This window comes from Nannospalax galili, unplaced genomic scaffold (assembly GCF_000622305.1).
Source record: "Nannospalax galili isolate Female #2095 unplaced genomic scaffold, S.galili_v1.0 scaffold241, whole genome shotgun sequence".
Classification (NCBI taxonomy): domain Eukaryota; kingdom Metazoa; phylum Chordata; class Mammalia; order Rodentia; family Spalacidae; genus Nannospalax; species Nannospalax galili.
The window spans coordinates 4,521,229-4,534,982 of record NW_008345602.1 but is presented as its reverse complement, the minus strand read 5'-3'; the positions used below and the strand labels follow the sequence as shown (position 1 = coordinate 4,534,982).

General features: G+C 42.6%; 1 protein-coding gene across 1 annotated transcript in view; it reads left to right on the top strand.

Moving 5' to 3' along the window:
* Nucleotides 1-13,754, top strand: part of Dmrt1 (doublesex and mab-3 related transcription factor 1) — a 115,045-nt gene that overhangs the window by 56,209 nt on the left and 45,082 nt on the right. The window contains 1 exon segment of the mRNA XM_008841698.1: nt 7,468-7,612. Within this exon segment, the coding sequence (XP_008839920.1) occupies nt 7,468-7,612 (145 nt within the window).

The window sequence follows — 13,754 nt, the reverse complement described above, 5'->3', positions numbered from 1 at the left end:
TGTGTGTGTGTGTGTGTGTGTGTGTGTGTGTGTGTGTGTGTGTGTGTGTGTAGAGGCCAGAAGAGGCTGTCAGATCCCTGGAACTGGCAGTTATAAGCCTCCTGATGTAGATACTGGGAACAAAACTCAGGTCTTCTGGAAGAGCAGCAAGTGCCTTTAACCAGTGAGCCATCTCTCCATCTCCTTTCTAATGCTTTGGGAAACATGAAGTTTACAGTGTCAGACGGCTTAGACAGACTGTTTCTTAAATTATTTGCTCTCTGCTGTGTTGTATATGCAGCTTTTTCCAGTCTCCTCCTCCTTTCTCCCCTTCCCTCCTGTTCTCAGGTGCAAGTGTCTTTTCTGTGTTCAGACAAGCACAAGCTGCTCTTAACGTTTTTCAGTGTGCACTCTTCACACTGGACACCCTCCCCTCAATGTGCTGAAGGATTCCTGGACTCTGCAGGACCCCCTCACAGGCACCTCTGTCCTACAAAAGGCCCATCTTACCCCTGCCTCTGTCCTTTCTCTACCTCTAGGTCATTCCACAATGTGACCACTTAAAAGAGCAAGACCAGTGCAGTCAGGAACATAATATGCTCAGAGCATCTTAAGGACTGCATGGAAGGGACAGGTAGTAGAGAGCCTTGGGTCACAGCCAAGGGCAATCTGTGAGTGTCATGGGACTTGGCTTTTGACTCATTGACGTCTCAGTAATCTCTGAGATGTATGCATAATAGCTCGCACTTTTAGCCCATATATTAAAAGTAATTTTCCAGAGGGCAGTGTGCAATGTGGAGGATGAACAAGGTGTGTATTTCATAAGGTGAATGGAGTTCTTCTGGAAAAACACTCTGCACAGTTGAGGTCTGTCCTAGCTCAGGTATATGGCTAGGTGATCGTGGATATAGGCATTCCAAACCAAAGAAATTATATAATGAAGGTGAGATTCAACTCATTCTTTACTCTGAGTGTCCCCTGGAGACCTAGGATTCCACGTCTCTGTTCAGTAACCAAACGTTTACCCCAGGTGTGGCTTTTTCAACTTGGAAGATTAATCCAAATATCCTTTGGTGTCAGAGGATTCTTTGCAGCTCGGTTCGTTAGCCTACAGGGATTCTTCTCAGGGTGGTGTTCCTAACGCAAAGCTCCAATTTTAGGAAGCTTAGCTATCTTTTTGTTGTTGCTGTTGTTTGTTGTTTGTTTTTTGAGGCAGGGTCTCCCTGTAGCCCCAGCTGTCCTGGAACTCACTATGTAGACCAGGCTGGCCTCAATCTTCCAGAGATCAGCCTGCCTCTGCCTCTGGAGTGCTGGAATTAATGACATGTGTCATCACACTTGGCTCAGAAGCTGAACTATCTTACTGAACAGTCAGCTGCTTCCTAACTCTTCAAGTGTTCTGCTCTATATAAGATTGAACACTCCCACTTGAAGTCTTACTAGACAACAGAAAATAGGGCTCAAAAGAAAATGAGGTCAAGCACTCTTAAGCTTCACTGTAGAGAGGATGGTTTAAGATGGCATGAAAGGAGACCTATGGTTCAGATTTATTGTGATGCATTTTCTCAGTAGTTCAGTAAAACAAAACTCCAAGCTCTTAGGTTCCATCTAGAGTTCCTACTAAGATCGTGCATTCTCTGCACACCCAGTCCCTGTCTGTGGGTCGTATTCTGGTTCAGAGACTGGGGTGGGTAATAAGATTATAAAACATGTCTTTTGCTTGCCAGCCACCACGTGCTAATAATAATAGCAGTCGTAAGTCACTGGAATTGTGGATTTTTAGGCTTTGCTTGGTTGTTTATTTGCTTAATGTAAAGGAATAAAAAATCTTGAAGGAGCAAGGTATCATTGCATAAAATTACGTAACGTCCCGTTAACAGAACCTCATAGCTTTTCTGTCTGCCACTTTGGTTGTCTTTCACCTGGCAATGCGGGGCTGGGCCGGAGGGTGTTAGATAAGTTTAAAACAGATACTTCAAGCTTAGCACAGTTGAGATGTTGGGTGAGGGAACTCCCCTGAGCCCTTCTGGAAGGGCGCAGTGTCCCTGGCGTTTACCTCTAGATGCCAGTAGGGGTCTTCTTCCCACCCATCCTGCTCCCTCTTGGGTGGGGTGGGTTCCCCCTAGAAACAAGTTGAAAACTACTGCTTTTAAGGAAAAGCAAGTTTCAAAGTTTTCATTATTCACCCATCTTGTCTAAGCTCAAAGTGGCAAGACTGTTATTTACTTATTTATTTACAGTTAAGGGGGGAGGAAGTGATCTGTAATTGTAAATGATGTTACACCACACCTTTCCCAGAGCTTTCTGGGTGAATTTCATGTTTCTGAGACTTCTATGTGCTTTAGAAACATGGGTGCTTCCTCTTGTGCAGGTTTCTGTGTGGATAGTTATTTGTATATTATTCTCTGAGCTGTATGTAGCTGGTAATGGATGACCTCAGTAAATTCACATTCTAATAACCTCAAATAGAGTTTGGCCTTTTGTATCTGTTTCTCTTTTGGTTGGTAATCTACTATAGCTCAATGATCTTGAGTATGCATTGAAGAAACTGAGTGATGGGATGCAAAATAACTCGATTCCAAGTTCCAAATAATCACTGTTTTTGATGCTTTCTAAAAAGATAGGATTGAGCAGGAAACAATAAACATATGCATGATTTGAAATTTGCATATTTTCCAGTAAACTTTAATTTTCTAAAAACAGAATGCTATCATTAGCTGAACATCTTTTGGGTAGTACACATAATGGGATTGATAACAGTTGACTATTTGTCAGACTTGATCTCTGTTTTTTTGTTTTATTTTATTTTATTATTTTATTTTATTTTATTTTATTTTAGTCTTTTTGAAGCAGGGTCTCCCTGTAGCCCCAGCTGTCCTGGAACTCACTATGTAGACCAGGCTGGCCTTGAACTCACAGAGATCTGCCTGCCTCTGCTGGGACTACAGGCGTGCGCCACCATGCCCGGCAACTAACTGATCTCTGTATTTTTAAAATATACGGAATGCTTGGATCTTTTAGTTCTCAGGTGTATAGATACATGTTGGTAATGTATTGGGCCTCAAGCTCTGTGATATGTTAGAAATACTAGTGGATCTTAAGAAAGACTCAGGGTGCAGGCCACATCCCAGTCCAGTTAAATTAGATTTTCTAATGGTGGATCCAAGGCCTTGGTGACGGACCTGCTCCTTCCCTCATTCTGGTAACGGTCAAGATTGAGAACCAGTCCACATATTAAGTTTTATTGAGATAGAGTCACGCCCATTCATTTGCTGTTGCCAAGAGGTACCATGGCTTGCAAACCCTGAATTATTTACCATATGACTATTTATGGTAAAACGTTTATTGACTCCTGCTCTTCTAGTGAACATTTGTTAAATATTTAAGTATTGTACATGCTTTCACAGAAAGAAATTTCAGCAGTTTGCAGAATTTGCACTGTCAAGTCCTGTCATTTTGTATACAAGGAAAATTGAAAATCATTTTCCTTGAAGAACTGACTTGCAGATATTATCAAACTTGAGGGAGATGTGACACCTGAGCACCCAGAGTGGGGAGACTCCATTGTGCACATTAAGGCCCCTGTGCTTAAAGTCACCAGCCCCTCAAAATTAGTCTAGTGTGTGTTTCTTAGACTGTGTAACTGACTTGTAGGAGGTCTGTGGCTTTAGTTTGAAAGATATTGGAGTTCTGTACTGCTGAAGCACTTCCAGAAGCAAACAGGGCCCTCTCAAAAATATTAGGAGGGCTGGGGTCATGGTCTCTGGGTAAAGTGCTTGTCATGGAAGCATGAGGATAAGAGTTCTCAGCACCTCTACATAAACACTGGGTAGGCCTTGTAGCCCACCTGTAATCCTGAGGAGACACACAAGGGATCCCTGGGGCAAGCTGACTAGGTAGAGTAGCTGAATTGGTGAGCTCTGGCGTCACATGAGAGACTGTGCCTCAACATAGAAAGTAGAGGGTGATTGAGGAAGGTTCCTTATGACAATCTCTGGCCTTCATACACACACATATGCATGTGCCTCCACACAACCAAACATAAAAATGCACACACACACACACACACACACACACACTCACACTACAAAAGCAAAACAAGAACAAAAACAGAAAAAAAAATCTTATGAGCTCTGGGGAATTGTACAGATTAAAAAAAGAAAAATAGTGAAAATAAAGTATATACACAATTTAGAAAAACCTTATGATTTTTAGGGAATTATACAGACAAAGAAAAATAGTGAAAGTAAAGCACACACTGCTATTTACATAACTTGTCTTCATCCAGGTCTGTTGGAAACTTGATAGCTAGAAACAGTTACTAAAAGTCCATTTAGAAGTTCCTCCCTTGCAGCTGGGCGTAGTGGTTTGCATCTTTAATCCCAGAGGCAGGCGGCTCTCTGTGAGTTCAAGGCCAACCTGGTCTACAATAGTGAGTTCCAGGCCAGCTGGGGCTACAGGGAGACGCTGTCTCAAAATAAGCTTCTTCCTTGTTTATTGGCTCTTAAGGGTGGATATGTCGATAAAAGGATTTCCCCCCCCCATTCCTTAGCACTAGAGCAGGGTTTAGGGACCAGCAAATTGAGCATCTTTAGGGAACCTGGCAGACTCTCAGGTCCTGCCAAGACTCACCACATCAGAATCGCCATATAAACAGATTCTAGGCCATGAATTGTGCATGGTAAACTGCTACCATTGATTCCCTTCCCTCTTACGTGATTTTACGCCCCCAATGAACTCTCTTGACCTGGGCTCTGGAGGGTGGAAACCAGTTCTTTCCTTCTGGTGATGTTCCAATATAGCTTGCTTGTCGTCTTACTTAGTAGAAAACTAAAATGGGATAATTAATTTAGAAGGCACGTTACTATATAGCTTCTGAGAAAATATTCTTGAAAGGATCAAGGCAACCTGCCCTGGTACACCTCACCTGAAGGGAAATCCTCACTCGTCATGGAGAACCCACCTCAGAGCACACGTTAGAGCAGGGAAGACCACATCCAATCCTTCAAGTATCTTATAGTATCATATAGACATCAGGAACTTCACCTTTCTACCAAGCAATGCCATAATACTCAAAATGCACTTGGACAGGGGTTATGTGGGAATTGTCCAGAATGTGGGTGCTCATAGGAAGTCTGGAGGATGGCTTTCTTATTAGGTTCTGTCAAGTTGGTACTTACTATCTTTAACAAAAATACTTAATCACAAGGAAGCAGTATTTAAAACAATTGCGCAGTTGCTCATATGAATCCACTCCCAAAAAGCCAGACAAAACCCCAGCACAGACATGGGGAAGTGGGTGAGAACCCTCAACCCTACCTGAGGAACTATTGGCAGTTGATGGCTGCTGGGAAGGGGAGAGTCTGTCCTCTTTAACGGTGGGACTCTCAGTAGGTTGACCAGGCTACAGTGGGTGAACCGCACCGAAGGGGAACTGGGGACACAAGCCTATTTTATAGTGTGTGTGTGTGTGTGTGTGTGTGTGTGTGTGTGTGTGTGTGTTAGAATACAGAAAATTTGGTGGGGGAAAGGGGGGTGCAGATAAGGTAGGGGATTTAAATATGATCAGAATACATTTTATGATGGGGTTGGAGAGATGGCTCAGCGGTTAAGAGCGCTGGCTGCTCTTGCAGAGGACCCAGGTTCACAATCCCCAGCATCCCCATGGTGGTTAACAACCAGCTGTAACTCCAGTTACAGGGATTCTGATGCCCTCTTCTGACCTCTGAGGGCATTGCACAACATGGGTGCACTTACATGCAGGCAATATACTTATACACATGAAATAAAAATTAAATATGTTTTATAAAAATCATAAAACTAAAAAAAAGAAAGAAAATCATGTGATCAAAAAATTAATGTGGAAGACTGGGAAGATAGCTTGTTGGATAAAACGTCCTGCTGTGCAAGCATGAGAATAGAGTTTGGATCTCCAGCACCTTGGATTCTGGGGCCAGTCTGTAATCCCAGTGCTCTGAGTGAAAACAGGATCCCTGAACAAGCTAGACCTCCCGAATCAGGGAGCTCTAGGCACCTTTTCTCAGTAAATAAAGTGGAAAATTGCAAAGAAAGACACCCAATGTTGGCCTCTGACCTCTGCATGCTTACGCTCACATTTATGCCCACACACGTGAGAACAGGAATATTCATGCACATCACACATACATGTACACCAAAAAAACAAAAACAAAAAACCCACATGACTTGGAAGTCACGCCTTAATTCTGATCTTTGTTAACTAGTCTTAAACATTTCCCCTTAGAACGGCTTTTATTCTAAAGTGAATATCATCCATAAGACTATGGGGCTATAGCTCAGTGCTAGAAAGTATGTGTGAGGCCATGGGTTGTTTGATCTCTAGCACTTCACCAAAATAAAATATCCCACCAAATATAATTTTTTGCAGTTAGCATCAAATGCTTGAAGTCCAGCTGTATTTACCAGGAAGATAGCTCATGAGGGAAATGCTCAGTCTGTGTTGGGGTCCAGTCAGGAGACAGCAATCCTGCATTGATCTTGGAAGCAGTTCATTGATAATCATCAGAAGGTCTGGGAAGGATGAAGTTGGGGGTCCTACAAAGCTGCTGGGTCATACTCCCGAGCCTTGAATGAGAGGTCAGGAAGCTATGTGGAAATAGGAGTTGGGAATGAATGCTGAATGGCATAAGTCAGCTCGCATTGCAGTGATGATGACAGTTTACACAGGCCCATGTGCTGCGCTGTGTGTTGTTTTTTCACAGTCTTGAAAATACTCTTAAATGAACAGCATCGAATAACTGTGGTCAGATGCCAGCTTTACATGCGAGGAAACGGGAAGAGATGCAACAGTTACTCGGGTCAACATGTGAGGCATCCTTGTACAGACTGCATTGGATCTTAAGCACCTCTCTCCCTTTACTACCCTGTACGCTCTGGTACTTGTTCATTGAATCATAACCAGAGGGAATTTTTTAGAGGTGCTTTTGAAGAACTCTTAAAATAGAAAACACAACTAAAAGATTACAGTTCTGTTATTTCTTGTGAAGATTGTAAAATGTGCAGGGTGCGGTGGCACACACCTTTAATCCTAGCACTGGAAAGGCATGCACAAGTGAATCTCTGTGAAATCGAGGCCAGGGCCAGCCTGGTTTACGTAGTGAGTTCCAGGTCAGCTGGGACTAGAAGGAGACTGTCTAAAAAAGAAACCCAACCAACAAAAAATTGCAAAGTGCAATTTTGGTCTCACTGTGTGTGTGTGTGTGTGTGTGTGTGTGTATTTGTTGCTGTAAAACCTTGAGGAAAAAAAAGTCAATAAAGGAAGTACTTAATTTGGGCTATAGTTGACCAGCTGGCTGACTGTTGTTTCTGGGCTGTGGTAAGGCTGAACTCAGCACTTCCCCAATTAGTGCCATCAGGTGGGACTGAGTTTTGGACACAAGACCCTATGGGGGACATTTACATTTTATATTCAAATCATAACAAAAGTGTTTTTTAATTTTTCTTAAGCAGATGAAAAATGTGGAGAGCCGCCATCCTGTGAGCTCCCAGTACAGGATGCATTCTTACTACGGGCCCCCCTCCTACCTGGGCCAGAGCATGTCCCAGATCTTCACTTTCGAGGATGGCCCCTCCTACTCAGAAGCTAAAGCAAGTGGTAGGTGTCTGTGGTGGGCGTCTTTGGGAGTGGGATGGTGGTACCCAGAAGAGAGCAGTAGCCCTGCCTGTGGGCTTAGCTCTTAGAAGCTATCGGGAAGTTTATGCTGTAGAGCACAGAGATAAACGTCCTTTAAAGTACTGAACAGTGGATCGATTTTGCTTTACTTTATTCTTAATACAGTGGTTTTTCTTTCCTGGATAATTTTTTTGGCCTTTTTGAGATAGGGTCTCCCTGTAGCCCCAGTGAGACAGGGTCTCACTATGTAGACCAGACTAGCCTCGAACTCACAGAGATTTGCCACCTGCCTCTACTTCCTGAGTTCTGGAATTAAAGGCATGTGCCATCATGTCTGGCAAAATGTTATTTTCTTGAGGGACAATATGAAATACCAGGTACTTTTTTTTTTCCAGAGTTGGGGATCAAACTCCAGAGAGCCTTAGCTGAACAAGAGCTCTGGGAAGATACCCCATCTCCCAGGTGTACTTTGAATGTGATTTAGGTCTAGATAATTTTTTGTGAAGTACTTGTTTCCCAAAGATTCTTGTCTTAAAATTTATCTTTTGAGGGAAAAATAATATAATAAAACATTTTTAATACAGTAGATCTCAGAGTTTATGCAGTAGCAATGCAAATAAACAATGGCTTTGGAGTAAAGAATGGCTGTTTAATGAAGCCGAGCACTTTGAAATGCACGATTCTTCAACTTCAGTTTTAACCTTCTCCCTAACATTTAGGCTAGGATGATAGGCAGGTCTTTTCTGGCTGTGTTTCCAGAGCCTGATTTTAAGCTTATATTTAAGTATCATCTTTTGATTTAGGAAATTGAGAAGCAAAGAGTGGGAGCTGAAAGGGATCAGAGCAGTCATGAGTGATGTGGAGGGCAGAGCTTTTATTATTATTATTATTATTACAATACTGTGTGTGTGTGTGTGTGTGTGTGTGTGTGCTACAATGTGTGTATAGGGGTAAGAAGACAACTTGGAGTTGATCCTCTCCTTTCACTTTTACACAGGTTCCAGGGATTGAACTCAGGTCTTCAGGCTGTGGCAGGGTAGAGCACTTTTGCCCACTGAACCATCTCCCCTGCCCCTAGAAGAATTCTTTTTGCAAGGCAGTTGTTTAGAGAATGGGAATCAGAACCATGACTTGATTTTCACATTTGGAATAAAATCTTAAAAAGCTGGGCAAGTGCCCCTGTCTGCAGAAACAAACAAAAATCTGGGCAAATATGCTCTATTTATTGTACTAAAATTCAGTAATAGTTTCTATCAATATAGGACATTTAAGTCATGGGAACTGAACCGTTTGAGCTGAAGAGACTGAAGCACTCATTGCTGGCTGTGCTTGATTTCTATTAATAACCACTGTGTGGAATGAACTGTTCTGTTTCATACACATTCAGACCCTGTGTGGCACTACTTTTGGTTCCACATGAAATTTGGGTAAGTTTCTTAAGGACAGAGGACACATCTCACATACCTTTTTATCTGCTATGATGGTGTCTCTTTGCTCTATGTTGGCGAATGAGTGAGTGAGTGAATAATTGAATGAAGGATGTGGTTCATTTTTAAGTGCATTTGCCCCATCAGGGAATGCAGGTTTGAATGATCAGGATCCTGACTCTGTTGTCAGATAAAGCCAGTGCCCAGTTTGGGGGTGAGCAGTTAAATAGTTGTCCTTATGTAGAAAATTAGGACGAAACCCACTTACTGGAAGAAATGGCCTGAGTTTTTTACCCCAGGAATAATGGGTTTTAGAAGCACTGGCATTCTTGAGACAGAGGTGTAACTTAAGAGCAGGGCAGTACGACAAGAATATAAGAGGCAATTTATGAGAGCAGAGAGGAAGAAATTTGGAGAGGAGCAGCAGATGGTTGAATTAATGGTGGTGAAGGCTGTCACTCGGGGAAAAAAAGAGGTTACAGCCCAGGAGAGCAGAGCCAACAGCACTGGTGTTCATAGGGAAAGACTGAGAATTCCTTACTTTTCTGGAGGTCTCTGCCTAACTTCCTGGGACCCTCTAATTCACTGACAGTCAGAAGCTCAAGCTGCAGAAAGAAGGAGGAACTCCAGGAAGAACTGTGGTTAAATCGCAGGAATGTCAACCTGGAATTATTATGGAGAAAAAGAATATGACTTAGTGAAAAATCCAAATCCCAGCTATTGGCTAAAGAAGTGTGGTTTTACGATGTCTAGGTGTGTTGCCTCTGGAGGGCAGTGCATGAAGCTTTTACAATGCAGGTGAGAAAGGAGAGGGGACCAGGATAAACACAGGTAATCTTTAGGGACATGGGATCCTCCACTGTCACTGGGGTGCTGGGGGGCCCACTTAGTGGCAAGATAGGCCCTTCTGGAAAATGACCTGAAACAGTGGAGGATGTGGTGACTGGAGATAGACACGTTATTTCAGTTAGTTGTGAGAAGCTGGCAGAGGTTAGCTGGTCCCAGCTCTGTTCAGCAGTATTATCAAGTTAAGGTGAGTTCTTTTGGCAAACAAGTTATCATTTCTGAGTAGTTTATTAGTTATTCCAAGTGAGGGCTTCTAAGTGATTTGAAGAACAGTGTTATAGAGCTTAGTGTTTTATTTAAAGTCTTAATGAGTTTGTCCATTAAGTATATGTTTTTTCATTTTTTTTAAGATAAGCTTAACTTACTTCTCACTTTTTCCAATCTGTGGAATTGAACCCCCAGGGACTTACTGATATAGGCAAGTGATCTATCACTGAGTTACAGCCCCATCACTTTAAAAAGGTTAAAAAGGTTTTGAGACAGTGTCTTGCTAAGTTTTGGCCACGTTGGGCTTGAACTCATGGTGCGATTTAACTAGATTCATGATCCTCCTGCCTCCCAAGTAGCAGGAATTATTATGTGTGCCACCTTGTCTAATTAAACTTAGCATCTAAATGAATGGGTCCGAGCTTAGTGCTTTCCTTTGACTTTGCTAAGGATGGCAATATGAGATTGTCACGTTTCCTTCTTGTCTCTTGCTTCTCTTGGTTTTCTCTTCTAAAGAAGGTCTGAATGACACCTTTTCCCACCTCCCACTACCACTGCTTCACATCTAAAGTGTTTGTTCGTGTTCCTGAGAGAGCTGGAGGTGTCTTGATCATGCAGGACATTGTAAGCCAGTGTAAACATTGACTTTGATTTGAAGTGTGATGGAAAGCCCTTGTACTCTTTTTAGCAAAGGTAACTTGCTGTACATGGGTTTTTAACTGTCACAGAGATTACCATTCAAAAGAAAGGACTGTAGGGATGAAAAGGTAGAAGCATGGAAACTGGGAAGGAGGTGATAATAGTGATGCTGATAAAGGTGGCGGTGGCTTAGCGTGGGAGCATGGTGGTGCTCACAGGAGGAGGAATTCTGAGTATGTTTTGAGAATAGAACCAAAGATTTGCTGATGGCCTTGGTATATGACAGAAAGAAGGGAGAGGATGACACCATGATTTCTGATCTGACCAAAGATTCAAATTTCTGTTTATTGAAGCAAAGAAGAATATGGGGAAAGGTTTGTGGGAATTAGGAGATTAACTAATTTGTTGTGCTGTTGACCTTTGTGGTGCTGTGGATCAAACCCAGGCCTTGTAAATTATAGGCAAGTGCTCTCACAACACGAAATTGCAGCCTCACATCCCCAGCCGTGGTGGGCTTACTTTTTGTCTGTTTATTTTGAGACAGGGTCTCACTGTGTAGCTCAGGCTGGCTGTGACCTCACAGTAGTCCTTCTGCTTCAGTGCTGACATTACAGATGTGCGCCATCGCTTGCTATAGATGATTTTTCTCTCTGTGTGAGGTGCTAGGCATTGAACCCAGAACCTGATACATATTAGGTAAGTGCTGTACTACTGAGCTACATCCTGAGGTTCTGGGAGATTAATTTTGCACTAGATTGAGATACCCTTAATTTATCCATGTGCCTTTTCATGTACAAGTTGGATGTATGAAATCTGAAATCCTACCAGAGGGGATCCCCTGATAGGAATGAGAAGTTGAGAGTTCAGTACATAAATGCTGTTTAAGTCAGTATGGCAAGATCACATAGAGAAGTGAATGCATGGGGATGTACCTGGAGAATAAAGGTCTGAGACTGAGCCTGGGGACCTGTGGTGCTTCAAGCTCTGGTAGATGGAGAGGACCAGTGAAGGAGACAGGAACAAGGAGCAGCCCGTGAGGCAGGAAGAAAATTGTAGATGAGTCGTGTCTCAGAAGCAGAGTAAAGAAAGTATTTTAATGAACCAACCCAGGGAGTGCTGATATGTCGTGGGAGATGAGGACTGGAATTGCCCATTGGCTGCTCCCAGGTAGAAATGATGGATGACCTTGCTGCTTGGCTGCTTTGGTGGGGAACTGGGTCCAAAGCCCAACTACATTCAGGAGGACCTGGGAGCGATATATGGGGCGTGAGTACAGACAGCACTTCATTGAGTCGCCATAGGGGAGGGATGCAGTACAGCCATCCCTAGAAGCAAGGGAGATCAAGGACTCTTTGGTTGAGGAAGGGAGATACTGTGATAGGTCTGTGTGCAGATGGGAGGAAGGCAATTCGATGCTACATGCTGTGCTTGGGAGACACAATTCCTCCCTTAATAGGCAAGGGTATTAGTCAAGGTTCTCTAGAGAAATAGAATGGGTAGAAAGGATATATATTAAAAGAGGTGTTGACATGCCAAGACAGATGGGGAATTTTTTTCTGGTCTGCAGGCAATCAGTGGATGCTGAGGAAGAATCAGTTTTCTCCAGGGACCCACCTCCCTGAGAGGTTGTCTAATCCCAAATAAGTGGCTGTAAACATGGGTATACACAAACACCACTAAATGGACACAGTGTATTATATATATGTAATTTATCAATGTATGTATGTATGTATATGTAACAATAATAATCAAAGAAGAGGACAAAAATTGTGAGGAAGTTGGGAGGAGATGGGAGAAATTGGAGGGGGACTGGGAGGGGTGGAAATCAGGTAAAGACCATACTCATGTGTGAAATTCTCAAAAAGCAAAAAAGGGAGGTTATTATACCAGCTTACATGATAGCATATTAGACCAGTAATCTTGTCTTCACACTGAGAGGCTGAGTGCCAGCTACTGAGTACACATGGCTGGTGTTGAAAGCCTAAAGGATTCCTGGAGAGCCACTGGTCTTCAGTCCATGCTAGAAGGCCAAAGAAACTGTGTTTTGGTGTTGGCAAAGGACAGCAGCAGCAGGGGCAGCAGTAGCTGTAGGGTAGATACACTCAGAGCAAAAAGCAAAGGCCAGCAGGTCAAAAGCACCATGTTTACTCTTGAACCTGGGCTGCCACTGGAAGGTGCCACCTACTTTGGGAGCAGATCTTCTCTCCTCAGTCAATCCTTCCAGGAGATAACTGCGCACATTTCCCTAGAGGTATGTCTTTTAGTTGATTTCAGACCAAATCAAGTTAACAACCAAGGTTAACCTCCATCAGAGCAAGATCAGGAACCCAGGCTAGTGGCTCCAGCATAGGGAGTAGTGTGGATCTGAGGATGTTTTGTTACTGGTTTATGAATAGAGATAAGGGACTAGAGAGATGACACAGCAGTTAAGAGCCCTGATTGCTCTTGCAGAGGACCCAGTTTCGATTTCCAGTGCCCACATGGCAACTAGCAGTCAGTCATTTCTAACTCCAGTTCCAGGGGATCTGATGCCCTCTTCTGACCCCCGTGGGCATTGCATGACATGGGTGCCCCCACCTACATGCAGGCAATCTACGCATACACATAATAAAATAAAAATAATAAATGAAATATTTTTTCCAGTTAAGATTTTTAAAAATTATTTAATAACCACATAATTAGAAGCATTTCATTACTACAGTATTGACATATTCAGTAACAATTTCCAGAGCTACGATGCCTCTCTTTCAAAATTGGCTGTAAATTTTTAGGTTTACAGTTGGATTAATATAGTTATACAATACTGTACTCAGTATAAACCCTTTAAGACATAAAATTAAATGAGGTTTTAACCTTTAAAACAGATCTCCATTTCATTATTAAAATCCACAGTTTCATACATTTTTAATGCTACTAACAGATGTTTGCATATGTGTCTTTAATCTCTATATATCCAATGATTACTAGTCACAGTCGGTTACAATTGGATCCTTAGTACCTGAGTT